Source organism: Talaromyces atroroseus (assembly GCF_001907595.1).
Source record: "Talaromyces atroroseus strain IBT 11181 chromosome Unknown scaffold_8, whole genome shotgun sequence".
NCBI lineage: Eukaryota > Fungi > Ascomycota > Eurotiomycetes > Eurotiales > Trichocomaceae > Talaromyces > Talaromyces atroroseus.
Genome location: NW_017971440.1, coordinates 1,370,324 through 1,395,523, shown reverse-complemented (window position 1 = coordinate 1,395,523; position 25,200 = coordinate 1,370,324). Strand labels below are relative to the sequence as shown.

General features: G+C 46.2%; 6 protein-coding genes across 6 annotated transcripts, besides 7 other annotated features; 2 read left to right on the top strand and 4 right to left on the bottom strand.

Annotated features, from left to right (window-relative positions):
- Positions 1 to 120: part of a repeat region (Identified by RepeatMasker using a combination of RepBase library and repeat library created with RepeatScout) that runs on past the window's edge.
- Position 121: 1 nt separating this feature from the next.
- Positions 122 to 166: a repeat region (Identified by RepeatMasker using a combination of RepBase library and repeat library created with RepeatScout).
- A 278-nt stretch (positions 167 to 444) lies between these two features.
- On the top strand, positions 445 to 1,806 carry UA08_06381 (hypothetical protein; the record flags this gene model as incomplete). Its single annotated transcript, XM_020268698.1, has 3 exons — positions 445 to 663; positions 720 to 1,463; positions 1,519 to 1,806. The coding sequence occupies 3 exons, from the start codon at positions 445 to 447 to the stop codon at positions 1,804 to 1,806; spliced, it is 1,251 nt and encodes a 416-aa protein (XP_020118717.1).
- A 441-nt stretch (positions 1,807 to 2,247) lies between these two features.
- UA08_06380 (hypothetical protein) lies at positions 2,248 to 5,599 on the top strand (the record flags this gene model as incomplete). The annotated part of the gene is made up of 7 exons (XM_020268697.1): positions 2,248 to 2,895; positions 2,969 to 3,131; positions 3,206 to 3,538; positions 3,595 to 3,718; positions 4,253 to 4,750; positions 4,808 to 5,266; positions 5,377 to 5,599. 7 exons carry the CDS (start codon positions 2,248 to 2,250, stop codon positions 5,597 to 5,599), a joined length of 2,448 nt encoding a protein of 815 aa, XP_020118721.1.
- A 1,824-nt stretch (positions 5,600 to 7,423) lies between these two features.
- Positions 7,424 to 7,521: a repeat region (Identified by RepeatMasker using a combination of RepBase library and repeat library created with RepeatScout).
- A 1,641-nt stretch (positions 7,522 to 9,162) lies between these two features.
- Positions 9,163 to 12,164, bottom strand: UA08_06379 (hypothetical protein; the record flags this gene model as incomplete). The annotated part of the gene is made up of 3 exons (XM_020268696.1): positions 9,163 to 9,909; positions 9,975 to 10,814; positions 10,974 to 12,164. 3 exons carry the CDS (start codon positions 12,162 to 12,164, stop codon positions 9,163 to 9,165), a joined length of 2,778 nt encoding a protein of 925 aa, XP_020118519.1.
- Positions 10,889 to 10,944: a repeat region (Identified by RepeatMasker using a combination of RepBase library and repeat library created with RepeatScout).
- Positions 12,165 to 12,261: 97 nt separating the features above from the next.
- Positions 12,262 to 12,336: a repeat region (Identified by RepeatMasker using a combination of RepBase library and repeat library created with RepeatScout).
- Positions 12,311 to 12,422: a repeat region (Identified by RepeatMasker using a combination of RepBase library and repeat library created with RepeatScout).
- Positions 12,423 to 12,699: 277 nt separating this feature from the next.
- On the bottom strand, positions 12,700 to 13,287 carry UA08_06378 (hypothetical protein; the record flags this gene model as incomplete). Its single annotated transcript, XM_020268695.1, has 1 exon — positions 12,700 to 13,287. One exon carries the CDS (start codon positions 13,285 to 13,287, stop codon positions 12,700 to 12,702), a length of 588 nt encoding a protein of 195 aa, XP_020118518.1.
- Positions 13,288 to 13,979: 692 nt separating this feature from the next.
- On the bottom strand, positions 13,980 to 15,055 carry UA08_06377 (hypothetical protein; the record flags this gene model as incomplete). Its single annotated transcript, XM_020268694.1, has 2 exons — positions 13,980 to 14,641; positions 14,704 to 15,055. 2 exons carry the CDS (start codon positions 15,053 to 15,055, stop codon positions 13,980 to 13,982), a joined length of 1,014 nt encoding a protein of 337 aa, XP_020118517.1.
- Positions 15,056 to 16,102: 1,047 nt separating this feature from the next.
- Positions 16,103 to 16,393: a repeat region (Identified by RepeatMasker using a combination of RepBase library and repeat library created with RepeatScout).
- A 541-nt stretch (positions 16,394 to 16,934) lies between these two features.
- Positions 16,935 to 18,079, bottom strand: UA08_06376 (hypothetical protein; the record flags this gene model as incomplete). The annotated part of the gene is made up of 3 exons (XM_020268693.1): positions 16,935 to 17,236; positions 17,297 to 17,764; positions 17,830 to 18,079. The coding sequence occupies 3 exons, from the start codon at positions 18,077 to 18,079 to the stop codon at positions 16,935 to 16,937; spliced, it is 1,020 nt and encodes a 339-aa protein (XP_020118704.1).
- Between the last annotated feature and the right edge of the window lie 7,121 nt (positions 18,080 to 25,200).

The window sequence follows — 25,200 nt, the reverse complement described above, 5'->3', positions numbered from 1 at the left end:
TCTATAAATAGATTAGCTCCTATTATAAGCGAGCTATATAGGCATTGTTTTATTTTCTATAGCATTATCATATTTCAATATATTACAAATTTTGGCAAGGTTGTACGAATAGGCTGCCGTAGGATTACATGCTGTATTCGGAATAGCGGTCATAATCTGCTGTCACTTAGATGCAACGTAATTGAGTAAGCTGCACAATAACTAACTATAGTACATCTAGGTACTCCGTAGAATATTATGTATGTATGCATAAATAATAGGTAATAGCGGCGCTATTTTAGACCATATAAGAATATTGCAAGTTATCGGGATCCCTGCATTAGGTAGCATTCACGCCATTCAGATAGCCTGCTAGTTCCATACCTATATTGGTATGCACCTATTTCACATCTACTTCAACTTCAACTTCAACTGGCGAACGTTGAAGGCCTCTAAGATTCTTTGATGGCGAAAGCTTCCCTCTGCCCCCCGGGCAGTGACAATACATTTGGCCCCCGTGTCAACTCCTCTTGTCGGGCTTTTGACTTCACTCTCTTGTTCGAGGATGCCTTCTTCAGTGTGCTCCCGACATCGTTGTTTTTGATTGTTGTGCTGCCGCGTCTGCAATTTCTGCGCAGTGCTCCAGTGAAGTTGGCGTCCTACAGACTCGCCGTCTGGAAACTGGTACGCATATGGCCATTGCTGATACTGCACTTTCCACTGACAATACATGCAAAAAGTCACTCCTCGTCATCTTATTCGCTCTCCAGGTTGTCTTCACCGCACTTCAAACAACAACGTCGGCCATCCATACGAAACTGTCCCTGGCATCGGGACTCCTTGATATCATTGCCACTTTCTCAGCGGCCGTCCTGTCTTTTGCAGAAGATCAGCGTACCGTGCGACCGTCAGACGTTCTTGTAATCTACTTTTCGGCTGCAAGCATTCTATACATACCCCGCCTGCGTACGTTATGGCTCATTCCATGCATCACAGCCTGCAAGAGTCTATGGACTGCCATCTACGTCTTCACCTTAGCAATTTTAATTGTAGAGTCCGCGAGGAAGACAAAGTTCTTGCGGCGACTACATCAGAACGTGACCCCGGAACAAAGTGGTGGATTTTGGAGCCAGAGCCTCTTCATCTGGGTCCTCCCGTTCTTCCACCAAGGCTACTTGAAACATCTCCAGCTTTCGGACATACCCGAGGTTGATGAAAGCCTCGCTGGATATACCGCAGGGCAAAAACTTCAAACAGCATGGGACATAACCACAGCTGATCGACGCCTGCTCTTCGCTACGTTTCGCGCGTATAGATGGTCCTTTCTGTCCGGCATTCCGCCTCGTCTGGCCTTGACTGCATTTACCTTTGCTCAACCATTTCTCATCACGACTCTCGTGGATTGGATGGGCGCAACTGCAGCACCAGCAAACTATGGTCCAGCGCTCATAGGAGCTGTTGTGCTCGTATATTCGGGCTTGGCGGTATGTATTGGCTGTCCGAAAGTAGGTTTCCAGTATTCTAATAATTCAAGGATAGGTTTCAACAGCAATATACTGGCGTCAAAGGTATCGTTTTATTACTGCCATTCGCGCAGGGCTTGTCTCTATTATCTATGCCGCGACGACGGGCTCGAAAAGCGTTCAGGCGAAAGACATGGCAGCCATCACTTTGATGGACACCGACGTGGAACGGATAGCATCGGACTTCAGATTCGTACACGAGATTTGGGCATCAGCCTTAGAGGTTGGAATTGCTCTCTGGCTATTAGAGCTACAGGTCTCTGTCGCGTGCTTGGTCCCAGCCGTCATATGCCTAGGTGACTGACATCCGTATCCGTCCATTTCAAGAAATTATTTTCTATGTACAGCTTACTTATTTTCTGCCTACAGCGTCAGTACTCGCTACCGTCCCGGTGTCACAAAAGTCAGGAAACGCTCAACGTCAATGGATCGAGAGAATACAGAAAAGACTGGCAGTTACCTCATATATGCTGGGTGACATGAAAGCTGTGAAAATACTCGGGCTTACGGATGTTATGTTCGTTGTTATATCAAGGCTGCGGGAAATTGAGATAAAATCTTCAGAACGATTCCGGAAATTATTTATATGGCAGATTTCTCTTTGTAAGAGGTTCTGTTTCGAAATAAAAGATTGAGTGGTCATTGCTAATGCTCAACAACCAACATTCCTACGGATTTTGCGCCCTTTGCAACCCTTACTACATATGCTATTATCTCGGTTGTAAAAAAAGACGATTCACTAAACATGGCACAGGCTTTCACTTCTCTTTCTCTGATCTCCCTTTTGACGAGCCCTTTACTTACCTTCTGTCAAGCCTTGCCATCCATCGTCCAAACACTCGCCTGCTTCGGACGCATTCAGGAGTACGTCTTTGATAAACTTACGCCTAGCCCCGATCCGGAATTATCTATGACAACTTCGGCCGAAGGGGTCTCAAGAGAAGCAATGGAACTGCAAGAGTATGATCAGTCCACTGCATCTGACCTGCATTTGGTGTCATTCAACAATGCGGACATTTCCTGGTCTCCGGAAACTCAGGTTGTGCTGAATGATCTGAACTTGAACATCCCCGAAGGAATCACTACGCTGATAGGCCCCGTCGGGTCGGGAAAATCAACCATACTAGAAAGTATTCTCGGGCAAACAACTCTCAAACGCGGCTCATTGAATTCAAAAATGACGAAAGTCGCATACTGCGGCCAGACGCCATGGATCATAGATGGTACCATTCAACAAAATATCACGGGAGGAACTGAATTCGAGAACAGTTGGTATCGATTTGTCATTTCGGCTTGTGGTCTGGAAGCAGACATGAAAGCAATTCCGAAAGGTGATATGTGTAGGACGGGGAGCAAAGGGGTGTCACTCAGCTCAGGACAAAAACAACGAGTTGTGAGTTCTTATTTCCAATCGCAGACGTAGAAGTATTCCTTTCGCACTGAGATTGATGATCATCTGTTTCCAGTCTCTTGCCCGTGCAGTATATTCCAAAAATCGGGTTCTAGTTCTGGACGATGTCTTTAGCAGACTCGATTCAAAGACGATCAGTGTAATATCCAGCCATCTCTTTAGCCGGGAAGGCTACATCAAGACCACTGGAAGATCGGTGATTCTTGCCACGCATACGCGTAAGTGTGAATCGATTAATGCTGCTATCCCAAGGAAACTGACGGTCATAAAGAGCAGATTCTTTCTTATGCAGACAATATTATCGTTCTTGACGACGGAAGGATTGTTGATCAAGGACCGTACGCAGAGATTTTGTCGCGAAGGCCAGACACAATTGCGAGATCCTTCATGCCTGTTCAGAATACCCCCATAGCATCACCTGTAAAGGAGTGCCTGACTGGCGAGAAAGCGGATGAATTTCAAGTCCTGATTAGCAGTGATGTAGACAGTATACATTCTGACGCTACAACACAAAAGCGTGGCGCCTGGTCTGTGTACATGTACTATTATCGCAGTGCGGGATTTGTCCCTGTTATACTTCTTGTATTTTTCTCTGGAATTGAAGCATTTGGAAGCAATTTTGCAAGTAAGTGGCTGTTCATCCCTTACCAATCACAGAAGATTCTAAGGTCCTGTTTCTAGCTATATGGCTTCAATGGTGGATGGAAGCAAACGAACAGCAACCAAATAAGGAGCTAGGGAAGTACTTAGGGGTGTACGCCTTTCTCTTCGGCTTATCTTTTCTCGGTGTCGTGGCCGGTTGTTGGTGAGCAGATGCGTTCATACAGGCGGAAAAAAATTGACAGATAGCAGGATTTTCCTTGTTAATATCATTAATAACACCGGATTGAATCTACATCGCCAGCTGTTGCAGACGACTCTCGAGTATATTCCACCCAAATGATCAATAGCGTACCGTGCTAATATATCTTTTGGTTCCGCAGGTCACCGTTCTCTTTCATTCACAAGACAAGCACGGGGTCGATAACAAACAGGTACCGGAATCTCATATAAGTGCTTTCAATCCTTTCAGGTCTTTAACCAGAATCTTTAGATTCAGTCAAGATATGCAGCTGGTCGATATGGAGCTTCCAATGAATGGAGCCCAATTTGTTACAAGTAGAGTTCACGTTCAATCTTGAGGAGTTTGTCCACTGACCTCTCCCAAACACATAGGTGCCTTCTCATGTGTTGCCACTTTGATCATTCTTTGTGTTATTGGGAAGTATCTTGCAGTATCTGTTCCATTCGTGCTGGGGATCTTATTTTTCGTCCAGCGGTATTATTTGCGGACATCTAGCCAAGTTCGAGTGGTGGATATCGAAGCCAAGGCCCCCCTTTACGCCCATTTCATCGAGACGATCCAGGGTCTCTCAACCATTCATGCCTTCAAGTGGGAGTCCCGATTTCGAGATCAAGGCCAATCATACCTGAATGAATCTCAGAAGCCATTTTACATGCTATTTTGCATTCACATCTGGCTACAATTGGTCCTGAACATGATTGTAGGAGCGATTACAGTCATTATAGTCGCTACCATGACTTCCATGAGAGACCGCTTTGCTGCTGGGTCCATCGGAGTTGCGCTCAATATGGTTCTCACACTCAATCAATCCCTTGCCCAGATGATCCGGTCCTGGACAATGTTGGAAACGTCCATTGGTGCCGTATCGCGAGTTCGGGATTTTGTCACAGGTACACCTTCGGAGTTAAGATCCTTAACTACTCCATCTCGTGTTGAACCTGAATGGCCTTCTCACGGTGCTATTGAATTTGCAGGCGTTACGGTTTCTTACAAGTATGTTGGGTTATACTAGACCATTCCTGAAAGACGATAAAACTCACCCATCTATAGTCCTACAAGCACGCCTGTTCTTCAAAACCTGTCTCTGAAGATCCGAGCAGGCGAAAAAGTTGCCATTTGTGGGCCTTCCGGCAGTGGAAAAACATCGTTAATCTTGGCTCTTCTCCAGCTGATTGATATCCAACAGGGTCGCATCATAGTAGATGATGTAGACCTGTCAACAGTGTCGCGAAACACTCTTCGCGCACGGTTAAATACCGTCCCTTCCGACCCTTTCTTTATGCCTGGCACTTTGCGATTTAACCTTGATCCCCACAGAAATGCGACCGATGAAAGTATTGAGTCGGCACTCAAGAAGGTGGGCCTATGGAAGCGCATCAGCAATGAAGGAGGACTAGATACGGAGTTATCCGCATCGGACTGGTCCATTGGAGAGAGACAGTTGTTGACACTGGCGCGAGCACTAAACGTCCGCAGCAGTATTTTGATCCTCGATGAAGCCACCAGCAGGTAAGTTGCCGTTCAAGATGTTCAGTACAATGGGCTCTTTCACATTGCTTGGGATTCGCCCTCCCCCTTTTCATTTTAAAATGTACATCTAGATCTGACAATTTACATAGCGTTGACTGGAAAACAGAGTCCATCATGCAAGATGTCATTGACACAGAATTTGCGTCCTCGCAAACAATCATCTCTATTCTTCATCGCTTCCGACATATCGATCGATTCGATCGGGTAGCACTACTGCAGGGTGGGAAAATTGTGGAATATGATAGTCCACAAGTCTTGCTTGCGCGAAACTCGGAATTTCGGAAACTGTACATGTCATTACAAGAGCATTGAAATTTGAGGCTTCGACGTTCCCTGTTGGGCAGGAGATAGAAAATTCAAGTTCCATAAGCATCGCCAAATTACGTTGTCTAATAATGGAAGGATTAATCCTTTTGCTTAGTGCTAGTTGAGACCAAGTTAGCCCTAAACACCCGATCAGGCAATATGCGTGTAGTACCTATATAGGCAATATCGCATTGCTATGCTCCTGTCTGCTCTAAAACTATCTCTGTAATAAAGAACTGATAAATACTTATAATAACAAAGGTTCATTATTGATTACCTTGTGGTTGCATGGCATTACATATATTTCAGGCACTGAGTGTTACGGACCTGGCGTGGCGAACGTCAAGAATGGCAGAGGTTCTTCCTTTAAAGACAATCTCTTTGTCGCAAATTTGTCCCACAGGCAACGAAACATTTGGCTGACCTAAACCAACTTGTATAAATGTTCCTCCAGTCATGAGCGCGTGCATACCAATATTTAAGCAAGTTTCTGCTCCAGTAGTATCCATCACAATATCAACCTGGTAGCCAACAAGGGCTTGGCTTTTTCTTCCATGGAGTCGAAATCCATTTTACATGCGTGAGTTGCGCTGTGCTTTGTCGCGGAACTCATCCGGCTTGGTACAACGGCAACAGTGACTACAGTTGAGGCGCCAAATGCCCCGTGCCACTGCACAGCAGAGTAGTCCAACGGGGCCGGTGCCGAAAACGACCACGGACTTATCCTGCACATCTTCAGCGAGCCTGCAGCCATGAACAGCGACGCTCAACGGTTCCAACAAGGTGCCGTCTCTCAACAATATATGTGGGGGCAGTTTATAACAGCACTCGCGAGGAACTTGGTAGTACATCGACAAGGTCCCGTTATATGGAGCTGTAGCAGCAAAGCGCATGGCACTACAAAGTTTGTATCGGCCACTGCGGCACTTCACACAGATATTACAAGAAATGCCAGGCTCAAGGGCTACTCGGTGGCCATCTGCGAGTCCGTCAGCATCACTTCCACACAGGCTACGACTATTCCCGAGGAGTCGTTTCTCAAGACGATAGCGCTTTCGACAACACATTGCCCTATACGGCCATGTTTCCAATAATGTACCTCGATCGATTAGGCTCTCGTACTTAATCCAATGAAATCTGGCTTAGGAGAGAAATACTTACATGTGAGCCGCATAGCTTGGTACCTACAATTCTGACAAGCACATCTTTTTTCGACTGGAGTGACGCTATTTCCCTTTTCCTGGTTGTGAAAAGATCCCTCGGGATGTAGCACGAAGGCTAGGTTGGAGCGCTAATAGTTGCATAAGAAATACTGTACAATATAGAGAGTAAATGCACTTTACCCACCTGGAAGCGTCTCAGACAGCCATGATTGCAAGCCTTTGACATAATTTATGCCGATGAGCTTGGGCTCTAACGTTGTTCTTTTAAACTTCAGTCTCATCCATTTCAACTTACCATTGAATGATTGTAAGTGTTAATGTATGAGACGATATCAGTCAGGTCGGTTCTGAGTGAATTTCAACTTTGTGTTTCTTCGCGAACGTTGCACAGCCTGAAAGTCCTCCATGCACCATATCGACGTGCAAGAAAGATTTAGAGCTGAATAGTGAGTGCTCATTGAACTTGGCAATGCTAAGATGAATCTAGCAAGAAAGCGGAATAAGATCCTGCAACAAATAACATCCAGGTAACATGGCCGAGCGGTCTAAGGTGTGTCCAATCTGAACTACGTATTCCTAAATGCTTCAACCAGCGAATCAATACAGTACTTCACCGCCTCCCGCACGCTACTCGGTTGTGGTGCCCACTCGGGTGCGGATTACGTTAGTAAACCGGCCACATGTAATCCCAATACAAAATAGCCATTTTGACTCCCCTGCAATCTTAATAAATTCATATATGAAGTCGGCCTAAAAAGTGAATATGAATAAGTCCACGTCAGGTCAACAAAGGTCAGGGTTCTCGGGGCCGAAGAAATAGGCAGAGAGGATGTGTTTTCTGCGGGAACTTCTGTTAATTGGAAAATATTCCGACCTTATTATACAATGTGACGACCGGACATATAAACCACATAAGGCGATTATTTGTTCAGTCCCCTTTCTTCAAATCAAACGCAGATTGAGAGAACCCTGATATATGAATATAAGGCAATAGAAATTCAGTAGTGACACAAATGGGCCTTATATCGTGAATATGAAAAAGACAAGCTATTTCCCTTTCTCAACTGTCTGGATGACTTCCCAGTGATTTGACATTTTTGCACATTCAAAGCTGTATGATCATTTGTATCTTATCTATATTTGTACCCAAGTACAAGAGACTTAAGCTTACTCATTGGCTGATTAATATTCTATCTATTTTGCAGGAAAACCTTCAGGGCATCTGTCCTCTTGATTTTGGCAGCCTCCAATGCATAGAATAGATCCATAGGTAAGCCACGATTAAGAAGTTCTTTAATGAACTGCATATCTTCTTGACTGGTAGCTTTAATTATTAATATATAGAAATCACATATGTTAAAGTCCTCTAATAATGAACTTTATGAGTCCAAAATCTCTTTAAATTCCTAGATATCACCATAGACAAAAGAAGTATAGAATTTTCAAGCGTGGCTAGAGGCGTTCGAGTCAGAATTCGAGGGTATTCGCTCAGCTAGACGGGAGGGTAGTCTGGAGGAGGTAGGACATCCATGGCGTTTTAGATAAGAAACCACCGCATCAATTACACAAGTTTAGATGAAGCGCAAAATATTTACCTAGCAGCTGGTGGGAGAGAAGGTAAATATACGTTATTGATTTCACGTCATCAGCCCCAATCAACAGCCTAAAATATCGGATTATACCAATTAGAAATTGTGTATGATATAGAGGCGGTGTTTCGCGGCATACCACTGTTCCACACCAGTCAGAGAAAGCTGGTTGGATAATGTCAAAATTTACGGCGAACAGTAACGCAAGTGGTTGAGACTACTACGAAGTAGGGAGCCTAAGCCATAAGTCACTCGCAGATAGTAGCTCACATGCATCATTGAAGACTCCTAAAGGCGAGTAGTAGTTTCTATATCACAATGGTACAATCACACCTGGAAATAACCCTTCCGAAGCTCTCTCTACTTAGCAGGCACTTTCTTCGACAATCCGAGAACGTGGTAGTCCTTGAGTCGTATCTCCTGTAGTATAAAAAAAACGAATAAGCTCTTTTACTTTCATTCCCAAAAAAAAAGCCGAAACAAGTATTGACAGGGCTAAACGAACCTCCGCAGAATAGTTACAAGGATCCTTGCGACCAAACTGGGCAGTGGACAGTCCATAAGATATGTGTTCGTAAACATTATGCATAGTGCTATTTGGATCTCTTTCATCCGCATAACCTGGCATGCCACTAGTCCCTCTAGAAACAACTTGCGCACTAGTTGGAATATACTTGAAATAAGAGAAGTCAACTGTTCCTTGTATGTAGATTGTCAGATTTAATCCAAAGTCTCATCATATCAGGGGAAAAAAAAAAAGAATATATATATCAACGTAAATGACTTGACATAAAACGACGAGTTGTACACGAGAAGACTATTTTGCATTACCTTTGTCGGCATCACTGCTCGAGTCGGTCTGATTCGGCTGTGCTGGAGTATTTTGAAAAGGGATGGATGCCCGCGGTGAAGTGGTCGCACCTGTAGACGCGAACCCCCCTATGCCACTCCTCGCGCCCAAAGGTGAAGTACTTCTACCAAATAAACCCTTGGAACCAAACCCTTCCGTGGAATCCAGCCCGTCTGTAGAACCAAAACCACCTCCGGTAGTCTTTGGACCAAATAGTGAAGGTGTTGGAGTGCTTCTACCAACTAAGCCTCCTCCGCTAGTCTTCGACCCAGAGGGTAAAGTGCCATTAGAACCTTGGTTGGTCGTTCCCACAGGAGATGCAGAAAGACCTTTCTGTGATGAAGCAAGATTAAATAGAGAAGCTGATGTTTTAGGCGCATCTTGACGTGTACCTGCACTTGGTGCATTACCAAACAAAGAGGAATTTGATATTTTAGGTGCATCTTGGCCCGTGCCTGCACTTGGTGCACCAAATAATGAGGCAGTTGCTGTCTGAGGTGCATTCTGGCCTCCGCCGAAAAGTGGTATCGGAGATAGCGAGACGCTCGAGGTCTGAGGTGTCATGTGACCTACGCTCGAACCTGTTGTAGTAAATAGAGAAGGACTAAATGCTCGAGGTGCACTTTGAACCTTTGTTGAAAAAGCATTTGAAGCTCGAAATGCCGCCGGACCTTGGGTCATTGGTTGAGAGGTAGTGTTGTTGTAACCTTGTGACTATAGATGAACAATATCGGCATTTATCGAAATTAATAAAAAAGCGGAGGTGATCAGGCACATACCTTTATAGGTGTTGCTACAGAGGCGGCTGGTGTAATATTCACCCTTGCAGACCCTTCCGTGACCGAAGTTAGCAAGGTCTCCGTCTTTTGTGTCTTCTTTTGTGCCTCTTCGTTGAGTCGATTTGATGCCAATTTTCTTGCTTGCCGACGACACAGCTCAAAACTTTTTTGAAGCGAAGATTGCTTTTCAAGCGTCTGACTGCGCAGTTCGTGAACATCCGGCGACTCAGATGCAATATCTTCGAGCTTTTCATCACTCATTTCAGAGACTGTGAGAGGAGATAGCAAGTCCTCAAGCGCAATCATAAGACAGTTCTCGACAGCAAGGCTAGATACATTGTCAACAAAGACGTCGAGGGCGACAGTGTAGTAAGCCTGCATTAGATGCAGTAGCTCTCGGCACGCATACGAATCGGCATCTTCAGTACCAGTCATTCCGAGTATGGTACCTGGCTGGGTAGACGGATTTTGGGCTTGTTGGGACCGTCGGTTCTCGAGCTCCTTAACAAAGCGAGGGTTGAGAGTTTTCAGAGAGCCACGAGCATAAGGTGAATGTAACTCGGTAACCTTGTCTTTGAGCTTCATCAAAATTCTGTCCATTTCTGGATCAATGATCTCTTCAAGTAGCGCTTCCCTCACGTCTTCATCTGCTACATGAACCAAGACGTCGTCCAAGAATTGCTTGGCAATATTCCAAACATCTTCAACAAAGTCTAGGGCAAAAGGCTTCCAATTTGTCGATTGGCGGATGAACAAGTCCCCGACGAGAAGCGGTGTGAAAGTACCGGGAAGTTCTCTTCCTTTGCTATCATTGAGAAGTTGACGAATTTCTTGAAGAAACTGTTGTTCACGGATAGTCGTCTGAACGTCTTCGGAGACAGATGACGGGGACGGGTTATGGGGTTTAATACTTTCTGTGTTCGAGCCTTCGGACACAATAACATAGCTGTGGCCATATCGGTGCATTCTGTCGAGAAACTTCTGCTCCGCTTTCCTCACAGTCGCGCGTAACCGTGTCTTTTGCAATTGAACTGTACCTAAAACCCCAGAATTCGTCGACCGAAAAAATGGATCTTGATAAGCGCCATCGTTAGCCGCTCGAACTAGTTCGAGAAATCGACCGGCAATTCCTGTTAAATACTGGCGTCGGCTACCAGCAGTGTCACGAGGCAAACCAAGTCGATCCATCGTCGTCTTGCAAGCTGCCAATTCAGCTTCAATTTCCTTGATAAGACTCGGAAGCTCTTTCTGAATTTGCTGGTACAAGACATGGCTCAGCCTAGTACGTAGGGCTTCTACTCCGCGTTTGTGGCTTGGTAAGTTCTTCCATAACGTCGATGCAAAGAAGGCCTTTTCCACCGCATCCCTATCGAAGGTAGAGTCCTTGCGCTCGTTAAAATCGCCGTTACGCAAAACATGCCAATCAAGCTTGAAATATGTTTCCTTGTTGCTAGCCAGAGCAAAGAAGTTTAACTCATTTGGACTGTCTTTGATCAAACAATCTGGTTTGGTGATGATACCCATCGTCCTATTTCCCTGAGGATCAGCCGCCTTGGCCATTTCTAGCACGACTTGGTTCGAAGTATCATTTTTCGCCGTGATGATAGCTAGCACGATGCTTCGCGACTGCGACATGTATTTTTGGACTAGTTCTTTCGGGATGTGGACATCTTCTTCGGTCTGTTCCTTGTTGGGATGATGGATCAAACCTGGAAGATCAACCAGGGTTAAATGAGGTAGCTTGGGACCAGAGACTTCCAGCTGCAAGATGTCTCGTGAGAAGGTACTGCTTCCAGTAAGATCCATAAAGGTCTTTGCCTCTGAAATCAGGTCTGGAATCTTCGCATGGCTGATGGAGCTTTTCTTGAATAGTAATAGCTTTTCTATGTGAAATGGAGGCGCGTCTTTGGCGGGGATGAGCTTGACGGTAGCCAGACTTTTGGTTGCGCGACGCAGGACGACTTCTGTGGTAAATCGAGTACATAAGCCATCGTTGACTGGGAACTGGACACCAGAGATGGCTTCCAGCACAGAGCTTTTGCCGGAGCTCTGGTCTCCGCAGACGATAAGTTGAGGCAGCGACACGTAACGGTTTACGCCATGACGACGAATCTCGTCGACCGTGTCGAGGAGTGCCGCTTGGTCCTTGGATTGAAGAGATTGTAGCTGTTCAATCTTCAAACCATCCATTTTGATGGATTTGGTTGATGAGGCAACAAGTAGAGCGAGAGGAAGGAGACAAAGTCGATAATGGGGAAGGAAGAGGGGACCAAAGATAAGACACTCATTACGAAACCAACTTGTATGGCACTAGGTAAGAACCTAGTACTAGTCTGAAAAGTGCTACGTGCTGTTACGAAACTAACTTGCATGACACTAGCTCAGGCTAGCACTATTCAGGAAGCAGAGACCACAACCAGTCATTACCATGCACTGGCATAAAGGAGGAAGCTAGGAACATGGTAAAGACCTGTAAGATATCTAACGAATTGCAGGACGTGTAGGATTCAGAGTGACAGATTGGGAAAATACAACTTCACTGGAATGCGAGATGTAGCATCAACGGAATATCCATATTTAAATCGAGAAAAGTTCACTTATTAGCGGGACGCAACATATATCGAAACGTATATTTACCTCAGACCCCAAGGTCATATTCGTAGTTCCCTAATTCTTGAAATCCTGCCTTGGTATACAAACGAAACCCGGCTGGCGAGGCGTGAGTTCAGCATGAAATCTTCTCTGCATCGGCCCTATCAACCCCCCACTGGATCATCTGGGACGCAACTCCCTGACGCTGGCAGTGTGGACTTGTCACAAGGGCCTGCAAAACATAGTATCGCCTGCCTTTCATCTGATCCTCCCATTTCATCAAATCATTGCGCATCTGCCGACTGACGAGTTGAGCTGGTGTTTTCAGTTTATCATTTTGTAGTTGCGATGCGTGATTTGTGTATTCTCCAGGCTCGTCCGTGGACACTCTCTCACCATGAAGAACAGGGGCGGATCCGACATTATTCGGCCAGTCACGTATATGTTCCGGTTTCATGAGGGGCTGGCTTTGATCTTCTCCCTTGACTAGCCAACACGCCCACCCAACGACGTTCCCGTCATCGGCCACGGCCTTTACCAGTTGCGAAGTGTGGGTAGAGAGCCATGTCTCGATTGACTGCTTCATAAGGTTACGATGCACATTTTCATCTCGACCTGCGAGCATGAAATTTGAAAATTGATCGCTTTTGAATGCAGATTTGTGCACGCGCAAAAGATCTGGGATGTCAACGGCGCTGGCTGGAACAATAGCAACCTCCATTGTTGTCTGCGATCTCCTCTTTTCCGTACGAATGGATGGCGAGCGTTCGGGTCTGTCAGATGCGAGACGTTGATATTGATAGCGACAATCTTTGTCGAAATTAACAATGTTCAAGTTAGCCGGACAAGCTCTCTGCATGTCAGAAGCAAGTTTCTTTTTATGAACTGTTTTTGCTCGGAGAGATATAACATGGCAGCCGCCCTTTTATCGTCCAAGTCTGTCATTGTCCTAATCTTCGGTATCCCTGCTTCCGAAGCCACGTATAGTGGGGTGCTACAAAATGTACCTTGGCGCAACTCGGTGATCAGTAGGCTGGTTTGATCCCCGTAAGAAGTAAGAAGTATATAATTTACATCTCTACGGACTAATCCTAAAGATCAGTACATAACTATACATATACATTCACCATATCCATCGTCGCAGTTCCCGGGTGGGAGCTTATATAAACATTCTGATTGGGTGTGCCAAGTATGGCAACTATACCTGACTCAGTCTAGTGCGGCTAGCTGTTTTGGGGCTTTGGTTCCCCTCCGCGCTGCCTTGTCAGGCGGAACGGATTCCCGCATCCGGTAGTATTCGATGAGGTATTCCGAATCCGACAGCACTTGGCCTTAGCGATGTAGACACCACTTCTATACTCTGAATGGCGTGGCCGTCTAGACAGATTATTGATAGCACAATACCGTGAAAATCTATCGCCGGGCCGCCTCGTCTAACAAGTCCTCGGTGTGCTTCCACACCAGCTCTGGAACCCCTTGCTCGCGATACTCCTTCAGAATCTGGGGACTCGATCGGACTTCCCCTTTCCAGTTCAGCAAATACACCCCACTGCCGGGTTCTCCCGTGGTGCCTGTCGCCACGTCTTTGACTTCCGGCTGCACGGAAACTCCCTGGATGGCTCCGGCGGGCTGCTGCTTGGCTGGATACTGAGCGGAGCTCAGGTGAAATAAATGCCGCTCGCCACTCTCTTGCAGGCTGACCGAGTGGAAAGGCCACATGGCAACGTTGTAGAAGGAGGCAATGGGCCAGGGAAAGCTGTTATTGTAGATGTTGGTGCCCACGAGGCCCGGGTAGGCATGGATAAAGCTGATAGAGGGGTGGTAATGGGCAAGATGTTCCATGCTCTCGGTAGTCATCGTGATGGAGTGCTTATAGGCGTTCAGTAATGAGAAGGTGTGCTTGAGATCGAGATCGTCGCGGTTGATGGCGAATTCGAAGCCGCCGCCATAGACGCTGACGACTCGGCTGGGCCCGGAGGATGCGGCGGTGGTCAGCAAGGGGAGGAGGTTCTGCAAAAAGCGCATGCGCGCGTAATAACGGAGAGAGAAGAGGTAGTCGATGCCTTCCCTAGTTTCTGCGGTGTTTCTTCTCAGTTCTGGACATATTGTGCGCTTGGTGGGCGCGGTTTGATCATACCATTTCGGCCTCCAAGAGAAATCCCACCGGGGGTCATGAAGAGGAAGTTGAGGTGTTCTACTTGGTCCAGGATCTGGCGGCAGGCAAAGTCGACATTGCGCACCAGGGAGACATCGGCCTCAATGAACTGGAAACGACCTTTGGGATTCAGGCTGCGCAGTTCGGCCAAGAACGGTGAGGCTCGTGCCTGGCTGCGACCTACAATATACGCGGTCGGGCTGTCGGCGTATCGGGCCAGGTGGCGCAGGGTGCTCTGGCCAATCCCGCTGGTGCCGCCCACGAATAGCGCGGTGATGTTCGATAAGGTCCGGAGGCTGGCATTGGATGCTCGGACGGCCTTGAGAGAGACCATGGTTGCTATGATATTTCGACCCGAGGGTTTTTAGCAATTGACCACAACGAAGAGTTTGTTTGCCCCAAGCCTGCGTAGTATAGACTCTGAGCAGTGCTTCAATTATATCTCTACTATTCGTAGTAAGTATATGTATTCAGCTTGACTGAGCTAGAAGTCGGTTAATAAATAATAGATACTTCCTAAACTTATAACACCGCGTATTTGTCGGATTCGGAATGGATTGCTACCGAGCAGTGGACACTGTATGACTTTGGAGGAGCAGTACGGAGTAGAACGGAGATGGACCGCAGATAAATTGCTACCCGGCTACCGGATACCGAAAGGGGTAATACAACACGCTTCAAGTTCAGCCTCACAACTCCACCTTTCGCTTCGGCGGGGCCACGGAGCAGGCCCGCGAGCAGATCGGTACGGTCATGCTTCACGTTGGGTATGGTGAGACGGCCGTTAGGTTCCTCAATGGTGTTGAGGCAAGAGCCCGATGAATCTCTAATGTTGATCCCCGGCAGATGCAGACAGCGATTCAGCTACTGCAAGATGTCATGCAGTCGGCGGCTCTGCATGCGATTCGTGTAAAAGAGGGGCGAGATTGCTCTATGCATGCCATACAGAGGTACCCCATTTTTGTTCTTAGGCCTGGGAAGATTCTGATAGAGCCGACGAGCTTCCCTTGATGAGACTTCATTGGTTTCTACGTTTGAGCCATGAAAGATGTATTCAGGACGTTTGAGAATGCCATTTGCGTACATAACAGCAAATTACTGACATAATTCTTATCGTCTAGGTGGCTGAATACTATACCCATTATAGTGGCTAAGGTCGTAGCCAGCTTGTTATTAAACAGTAATAAGCAATATCAATCCCTGCATTGATGAATATAGCACTCTCACTTTCTTATGAGAGAAAGAGTGTTTGTATGGTGAATTACTTGGTAAACAAAAACCAGTTTTTCCCTCCCCACTTTTATATGCATAGGACGTCGCGTTTGCAGAGTATCGCGGCAAGACTTCAGTATCTTCATTTTTAGGTTATAAGTTTTTTGTAGAAAGTACGAACTAGTTTAAGTTGTCCAGGGTAAAGAAAAAGACTGGAATTCTGATAAACCGATAACTGGTGATGCCTGGGTAATTATAATCTAATGGTCTTTCCTGCTATTTATCCTACAAATCCAACCTTCTAGCACATTCCATGAGACTTTTTTTAAACCGATCCTATACATGATTCTTTAGTGCATGCGAAGGCCTTTGTTCTATTATAAAGCCTTTTGTGATATCTCACACGTTGGCACTTTCTCTGGACTCGGCAGCACTCCTGAATGATGTCAAATTGTTCAGGTAGCTAGCGTTACATCACGCTTGACGGCATTTCTGCTGTTTAGACGAGTGGCACCACCACGCGCATCGAGTTGGACATCGCTGGACTCGAGAAAATTGCAACTGACTCGAAAGCTACGCCCCTGGTTTTGAACCGCCCGCATTCGATGTGTCGCCGAGAAGTACGATGATGATTAGAGATCTATACTGGAATACTGGACTCGGGAAAGAACTGAACATTTAGAACTTGAAGTTACCTTTTCTGTTTGTAGTGCGCATTGACATAGCCACCAAAGGCAGATTTTCTCTAGCAACTAGCAGTTTGAGATAGGGTAATTTCGATAGGTACGAGGTTTTAGGGCTAGGGATCACATTGCGGAAAGTGCTAGATAGGATAGTGATGGAGAGAAGTTGCAGCTCCTAGTTATATTACGTGTCGTTATATAAAAGACGTGTATTTTGCCATATCCCTTCGAGAATCATATTTTAGTGGCCAAGAAACAATCGCTAGGTGCATTTTTTAAGCCTCTCCTTCTCGCTGTTATCTGTACGTAGGAGATCGACTAATAGCAGGTGTCCAGAAAACTCTTCAGCATGGTATCCTCGCTAATGAACCCGGGTTGTCCTACGTCTTTGAGTATCCCCTCTGCTCGTTGGATAGCCTCGTTGGCATTCGAGAGATACTTTCCTCGCCAATGCTGGTCATCGCCCTTTACAAGATCCGGTCGAATCGCGCGGACCTTTTGACGAAGATCGTTCCAAGCAGAATGTTTATAGTAGGCGAATATGCGCTCATTCGACAGTGAAGACTTGGCTACTGCGGCAACTAGGAGGCGAGCTGTGTCTTCAACATCAATTAGGAAACCTTGCAATGGTAGTATTAGCAACTCTAGTGCCCCAAATTGTGGCGTGATAGGAAACTTACCCAGAGACATGAGAACAGTGTCCCATTTGCCAGCCAAGGCGTCCTTAAGGAGTCCATTTGAAGAAGTAGGGCCATTGAGTCCACGGCCAAAGTTCCCATCTGGTACCACACAGTTTGCCACGAATGGCGGTTTGTTTTCCGCAACCCAAGACCAGAAGCTCAATTCGGCAAGTGTCCTGCCAGCACTGTAGACATCTAACATCCACTCAAAGGTGTCTGTTTTCGGCCCACAACAGGCCTTGAGCACTGAATTCAAGTTATACACTGCAGTCGTGAGATTACGTGGCTTATCGTCATAAAGAGCCGTCTCAACGGCCTTCGAACTGGAGCTAAGAACGTAGCGCTGTACTCCTGCTTTGGATGCTGCCTCTAACGTGTTAATCGTGGACCTGACGTTTTGGTCGACAACTTTTGCAGGATCAGGATCAAAAATTATTGGGGTCGAGACGTAGATCACCCCCGCTGCTCCTGATAGAATGTGTTTTAGCTAACAGCCTTAAGAACTATGTATTAGATAACTGAGAGTAGCCCACCTCTGAAGGCTTCATCAAAAGCATCCGTCTCTTCGAAGTTGACCACCGTGACCAGCTCGAATTTCCCTGGCCACTTCTCACCAAACAGATTGCCCATCCACTTACAATGTTGGTTGAGGTCCCTAACAGTCCCACGCACTTTATAACCAGCGCTTAGTAGCTTCTCACAGGTCTCTAAACCAATGAAGCCATTGGCCCCAATGACCACTACAACAGAGTCAAACGGGATTGCGGGGTCCTTAATCTGCATCGTAGGTAGGCAGAAATTCGATAACTTTAGAAGAAAGTCACTCCTTTCCGCTGAAGTCAGTATTCTTATATATAAACATTATTGCGCGCCGCAGTAGGTTTCTAAAATAGGTACACTATTCAAGGTAAAAACAAGTTTCACTCTACTTCTACGCTTCTTTATTTGTAATCTAGTCCGATGAAATGAGGCTGCAAAGCACAAACGCGGAACTCCGAGTACCGTAGCTCTTTGCGGCTCGGATACTGAGTTCTATGGCACATATGGCTAGTGTGTATTAAATTGTCCATGGATATCGCGCATAATGCGGTTACCTGGGTGATGTTAAAGGATTGGATAATATGATGTAACAAGTGCACCTTCAAGAAAATAACCCTAAATAACAAGTTCCATTCAAGCATAATATGATGTAAACGCCATCCATACATTCCAACCTAGCAATCTTCATACAGCGAACGGAAGATGGATGGCCTGGCTAAGAGGGCGTCTGGACAGTCGAATTCTGCAAGCCGCCCAGCATCCAGGACAGCTATTTTGTCAACAGTATGGACGACAGTCTTGAGTCGATGCGCAATCAGGATGACGGTATGGTTGCTCAACTCCTTGGCAACGAGCCGTTGAACCAACGTGTCTGTCTCGCCCATATCTCGTTCACAAAATTCCATGTTTCAGTGATCCTCTCGACGTCTATACTCATCAGAATCAAAGCCGAAGAATTGCCCCCGATGTTCAATTCCAACATTATACTAAATATGACTCCGACAAGCCAGCCTCGAATCATGGCCACAAGGCGGAAGGTCAAATGCTAATACCAACCAGTAAATACCTGCTCGTGTAGTTTATTAGCATCCATTTGGTCCGAGTCCAAGCACTAGGGTTATCTTAATTGCGATGCAAATATACACCAAGCCATAGGCAGCAATGAGCTCATAATCGGTACCCCAAGTCTCGTAGAAGCGTCGATATAGCCAATAGATTCCCGAATTAAGAAGAAGGGCTGAGTGGGTTTCAGGGCAACACCACAACTTCGGGGGACCACCGTTCCTAGAAATGGCCACTTAAAGCTAAGGACTACAGCTTTCGCTAAAGTCATCCATGCACAAGCGAGGCTTGCCGCCGCTGAGGCAATGAAAGCCGATCGGGCGACGGTATGCCGAGACAGGCACCACAGAATCAGAAGTGCCAGGTGTAAGCATGCAAATACACCGATGGCAAGCTACCCAAGGTCAGCATATGTAAAGTGTTATAACCCTAAGAGTGCCAAACCAGCTTAAAGAGATGAAGAGCAGCCAGCTAAAGCTTCACGCTTTGGCCGTACAAATGCGCTATCCAAAGAGGGACATTCACTAGGAACAACGCTGCCGGAGCAAGAGAGAACATACTCTCTTTAAATAATACTTTGTAATGTTAGAGATTACTATGTCTACACATGGTAATGTGTATCCATACCAGTTAAATCAAAGCCGCCGCGACATTGTTCAGACTCGACTTGTGGCCCAAAGGAGTCATCGCCGTATATACTTTGCACTGAGAACATCTTCAGGACAAATACTGAAGTCAATCTCAAAGAAGACAGAAACTAAATTGATGTTACGAGAAAGAGAGCATTCTTGATTCATGTTCTCGATAAGTAGTAAATGGCAGTCCTATTTTAATGTGGAAGCCAGAAGGTAACAGCCAGGTAGGCTAGACTAGAGAACATTGATTCTTAATCTAATAGATGCAACTCATATTAAAATATCGATGCACAAAAGGCCACATTCTCTTTATCTTAAACCAAAAAGTCTTCCGTACCGTACAAGCGTCGCTCATAATCATTTTCAAAATCTCCCTCCAACTAAACTTCTTCCTGGAGATCTATTTCTACCACGTCGTTGGTGCCAGTCTCTTGGCCCCTTACGTGCCAGTAGAGTTTCCAACGATTGTCCCTTTTGAGCGTCGATTTGTCCAAGTTTCGAATTGAGAACCATTTGAAACAAACTTTACGATACTGCACGGCACAGATCTGCTCGCCAACTGCGACAAATCGTCTGCAAGTACCTTGTTAGTAAATGTTCTAGACTTTGACAGCCGGGTCAGCGATATCGCCCAAGGATACACCGACGCCTGTTGCGGCGAGCGCTTCTTGCATGGGGAGTTTAAGCCAAGCATCTGTATTGGTTGCATCCTCCGCGCCCTCAACAACTTTTGCGTCCGTTATAGTGTGATATCCAACTACGACATAGATATCATCACCCTGATCAATATATTCTCGGATCCATTCCCGGGTAGCTTCTGACTTCACTGCTGATCTGAACCACGCCCCTGAGTTACTTAGCCGATATGTTTTGGCCTGGTCCGAACAAATTTGAGTACACGCCTTGTTGCGTTTCGTGCGGGAAGCCGAGACCAGACTTGTCAACATGGCTGTGAAAGAAGATTTCTCCTTTTCATTCTGCTGCAACGCCGAATATTGAAGGTGGGTTTGGACAATAGTGGCCTCCTTGGATACGGGGAAATCTGGATCGAGGAAATCTGAATGAGGCTCCTCTATGTTTCGCACAAAACGCCCGAGTCGTATTGAGTCAGGTGACAGGAAAGAACGACTGATAAGAGAAAAATGCATTTTAGGTCTCTTGAATGATCGTACACCAACACAAGGTGCAATGAGAGAACATGCGATGTTTCTATCGAAGAGACGCGGGGCTTACTCTTGCCCCTCTTAAAACGCGCGTTTTGTGATGAACAAAAGCTACAAGGGTTACGTGTAGAATGAGGCTGTACACGCGGTGCCATAATAGTGAACATTTGTCCTTTAACGAGTACGATACTTAGATCTAAGTCGTGACAATCGCAAACGCAGCAAATCCGAGAAACACAGTGCGAATCACATCATCCCACCATGCCCGTACCCTCAGACAGCTCGTGGGGTCTACAGCCATTTGCTGCCCGAGCCCAGGCAATGGGCATACCTCCACCGTCTGCCCGTTCAATGCAGAGTAGTTGGACTTTACTTTACCTTGTCACGCCCCCGGTCTCCGACCATATTTCTGCTATCGAATTTCACATAGTTAGCCGTGTCCAGGGATGGTGTAGCAACCCGCAGGACGGAATTTGGTCCTGGTTCGAGATTTCGATTTTGAAGTCATGCCAGGAAAATGTGATTTCGAACATTGAGACCAGTTACTTGACGACGGATGTTGCATCGTGCCCAGAAGACTTCAAAGGTATGCTACAGGAGCAGGGAGTATGTTTCAGAGACATTTCCGAAGACCCAAACGTTGGGGAAGAGTTAAGTTCTCCAGTGATAAGCCAGCGGCTTGCGAAAAATGCCGTTCAACGTAATTGGTAGTATCATAGCATCAAATGGAGTCGGAATGACCCCAATTGTCGCGGCGAGGGTCTTTTGCCCCTTCTTCAGAGGGGTGACCGCCTGGCTATATGGGCGCGGGTAAAGGTATATGATATTCCCTTATTTTCTGCGACGAAGCTGATGCATGGTCCTCGCAGTATCCTGGTTGGGTGAGTATTATCAAAGAAATTCAGGTGAAAGTGTCGACTAGTGTAAGAATCTTAGATTTCGAGCCTCCTCTGGCTTCGTGGCCTTTCCTCACTGTTGTCATTTGTCTGTGTGTGGGCTTTGAGAACTGACTCCAGCTCTAGACCACACAAACCGTCGAGAACTTAGACAGCCACACTTTTGAAAATGTAGCGAATAAGACAATGGAACCCATGAAGAAGATCTGCCTGGCGCAAGGAGTTCCTGCCACTGCTATCGGCAGTGCATGGGCTAATCAGACATTCTCAGCATCGTTTGAGTCGTTACAGTTGGAACCACATCACACACAGACTCCCACCTACAAAATATCGAATCCACTTTCAGCAGTATCGCTTGTATTGGCGTTGGAAAACATATTCAGCCAGAAAAGCCTTCTCAAATCTCTCCAATCGATACGACAGAGGATAGAAATAAATTCACAGAGTGCTACCAGGCTAATGAAAGGCCTATTGCAGTTTAGCTGCGGTCTTCAGCTCTTTAGGAATCGCAAGTGACAGGAAAACGAGAGGAATTAAACAACTCGATTCATCAAATGCAAGAGGGATTAGATGAGATGTCAATTCTGGGGAATCAACCAGATGTTTTGTCAATTCTATCGCCCTTGCTAGGATCCACACTTGCGCTTCGTTGTCTGAGGACAAATGACATGGATGGCATGGACGAAGCAATACGACGAATGCAACGGGCTAGGATCATCAGTGGCGCGGACCGTGATGATGTTTTATCGTCCATCTCAATAGCTCTGATCGGACTTGCGTCTCAGTTTCAGTTTATGACGACAAGGAAATTGGAAAGTTTGGACGAAGGGATCCGCCGGATGCAGGAAGGCATCGGCGCGAATCAAGGAAATCCTCATGGCTTTCCACTCACATCAATTATCCTTAGCAGTCTCTTTCTATGTCGGTTCGAAAAAAACGGGCAACATTGAAGACATTGATGAGGCGATTTGGCGAGCAAGGCAGACGGTGGATAATCTCACCCCAGAGTGGCATGATCAAGTATCCATGTTATCGGCTCTTCTAGGATACGTACTTTGTTATCGATATGAGAGAAAAGGAGTCATAGACGACCTCAATGAAGCAATTCAACGAAAGCAACAGGCCGTGGAGGCTCCAAATGGCCAGTCTGATCTGGTGATCAATTTAGCCAATCTGGGAAGAGGGCTTCTTCTTCGTTTTGAAAGACAGAACCGAATGGATGACCTCCGCGAAGCAATTAGGCGAACCCAACATGCAGTTGAAATTTGTCGGAGTGAAAGTCTCAAGATTAAAATTTTGAATGACCTGGGAAACCACTTCTTAGCGTTATATCGCAGGCCAAAAAGCGTAGAAGACCTACAAGCAGCGATTCAAAAGACGAAGCTAGCCGTGGACCTCATATCGCAAGAACCTAGCATTGGGCTAACGCAACGAAACGTAAAGCAAGCACAGATTGAAACTAATCTACAACATATGTATGTGTTTCTTCATTTGGCAACCAAACAACCAGAGCCCCTTCATAGTGCAATTCGACAGGCACAGCATGCCATTGATACCACTCCAGAAGACCATTCAAGTTTTATTCTTCATCTGAGGAATCTTGGGGAGTTGTTGAAGATGCGTTGGGCATTGACGGGCAGCCTGGAGGACCTACGCGAAGCAGTGCAACGAGAACAGCAGGTAGTGAATATGACTCCAGAGAATCATCCTCAACTATCACTATTTTTAAAAACCCTTGGGTCTACCTTTGCCATGTTTAAACTTCCCTACTTTAGAGATCAAGCCATCGAGATTTTTCGGAAATCGTGGAACTGCCACGCTGGAAAGCCAGATGTACGACTCGAATCAGCTCGACAAGCAGTCCGGCTGTTGAAACAGCGCAAAAGCTGGCTTGAAGCATTGGATCTCGCGAAGCAAGTAGTGGATCTCATACCTTTGATCAACGATCGCTCCCTAGACCGTGATGACCAGCGACATGTGTTATTGGATTTTTCTGGTCTTGCTGAAGATATATGTTGCCTTACGCTGCAACTCAATGGAGACCCATTTGAAGCAGTTCGGTTGTCGGAACTTTGCCGCGGAGTGATCATAGGGCAGTTGATGGATGATCGCAGCGAGATTTCAGCACTGGCTAAATCATACCCAAAGAAGGCGACCACGAATATGACAAAATTCGCAAAGAATTAGACACGGTACTCGCCGAAACGCAGGGCGATGACTTCAGATTGATCAGAATACAAAGACGCATAGAGGCCGTGGAAAAGCTTGAAAGGTGCATCGCCAGTATTCGGCAGCTCCCTGGGTTCGCGAGGTTTCTCCTGGGCCCGATATTAGACCAGTTGAAAATGCACGCCGCAGAGGGGCCTATAATCATGGTCAATGTGACAGATTTGCGCAGTGATGCTATCATTATTGGTCACTCTGCTGTCAAATCGATTGAACTACCTCGCCTCTCGCATGCATCAACCATAGGTTGGGTTAAGGAGAATCTAACAACATATCATAATCCGCAAGAGAGAGGCAAAAAAAAAATAAAAGATACTTGGAGTACTTGAAATGGACGTGGTCGAATTGCGTTGAACCCATTTTTCGGGAGATTTTTGAATTGAAAGGACGACCTGATTCAAGCAGTCTTCCGCGTATATGGTAGATTGGTGTAGGGCTTGCTACTCATATACCATTTCACGCTGCTGGAACGCATGCAGGCAATTCAACAGACAACACAATCTCGTGGGCTATATCCTCGTACACTTCAACCATCAAAGCTCTTATACGCGCCAAGGAAAGAGGATCAGCAATGGTTGGTAGTGGCAAAGACCATCCAAAAACTTTGGTTGTGACAATGCCTCGTACCCCAGGTGAAAGTGATCTACCAGGAGTAGAAAAGGAAAAGGCAGCAATTGAAATGGCCTCACCATCCGCCTTTTCGACTTGCGTGCTAAATCAGCCGAATTCCAAAAGGCTCCTGGAGAAGCTTGCTGAATGTGACATGCTTCATTTTGCGGAGCACGGAGTTCTAGACTCAATTGATCCTTTTAACAGCAGCCTTCTGCTGATGGATAACCAGGAGGGATACCAAGTGACAGAAAAACTCTTTGTCCGAGACATATTCAACCTCCATCTAAAAAAAGCTAAAGTAGCCTACTTGTCAGCTTGTTCGACGGCTGAGATTCGAGACGACCAAATTTTTGACGAAGTTATCCACCCGGCTAGTGCGTTTCAGGTAGCTGGATTTAGTCATGTCATTGCATCCATGTGGCAGACAGACGATGACATCTGCGCAAACATGGCGAGTGAGTTCTACGGACAACTGAAAAAAAGCAGTAAGCGAGAGCTTGGGAACAGGGCCGTAGCTTTCGCAACACACCAGTCAGTGTTGGAGATACGCTCAAAGTGTCCTCGACAGCCTCTACTTTGGGCGCCTTTTGTACACATGGGAGCATGAGTTTTGTTCTGCGAATCTAAATAGGTGCGGGCCTATGCCACGTGCTTTAACACTAGTGTTAGATCAGGTAAGATTCCTTACTGCCAAGCGCCAATGATATTGAATTTAGAGGCTTAGACCCATACTAATGCTAGCAGCCTTACCAGATTTGGGCGCTCAATAT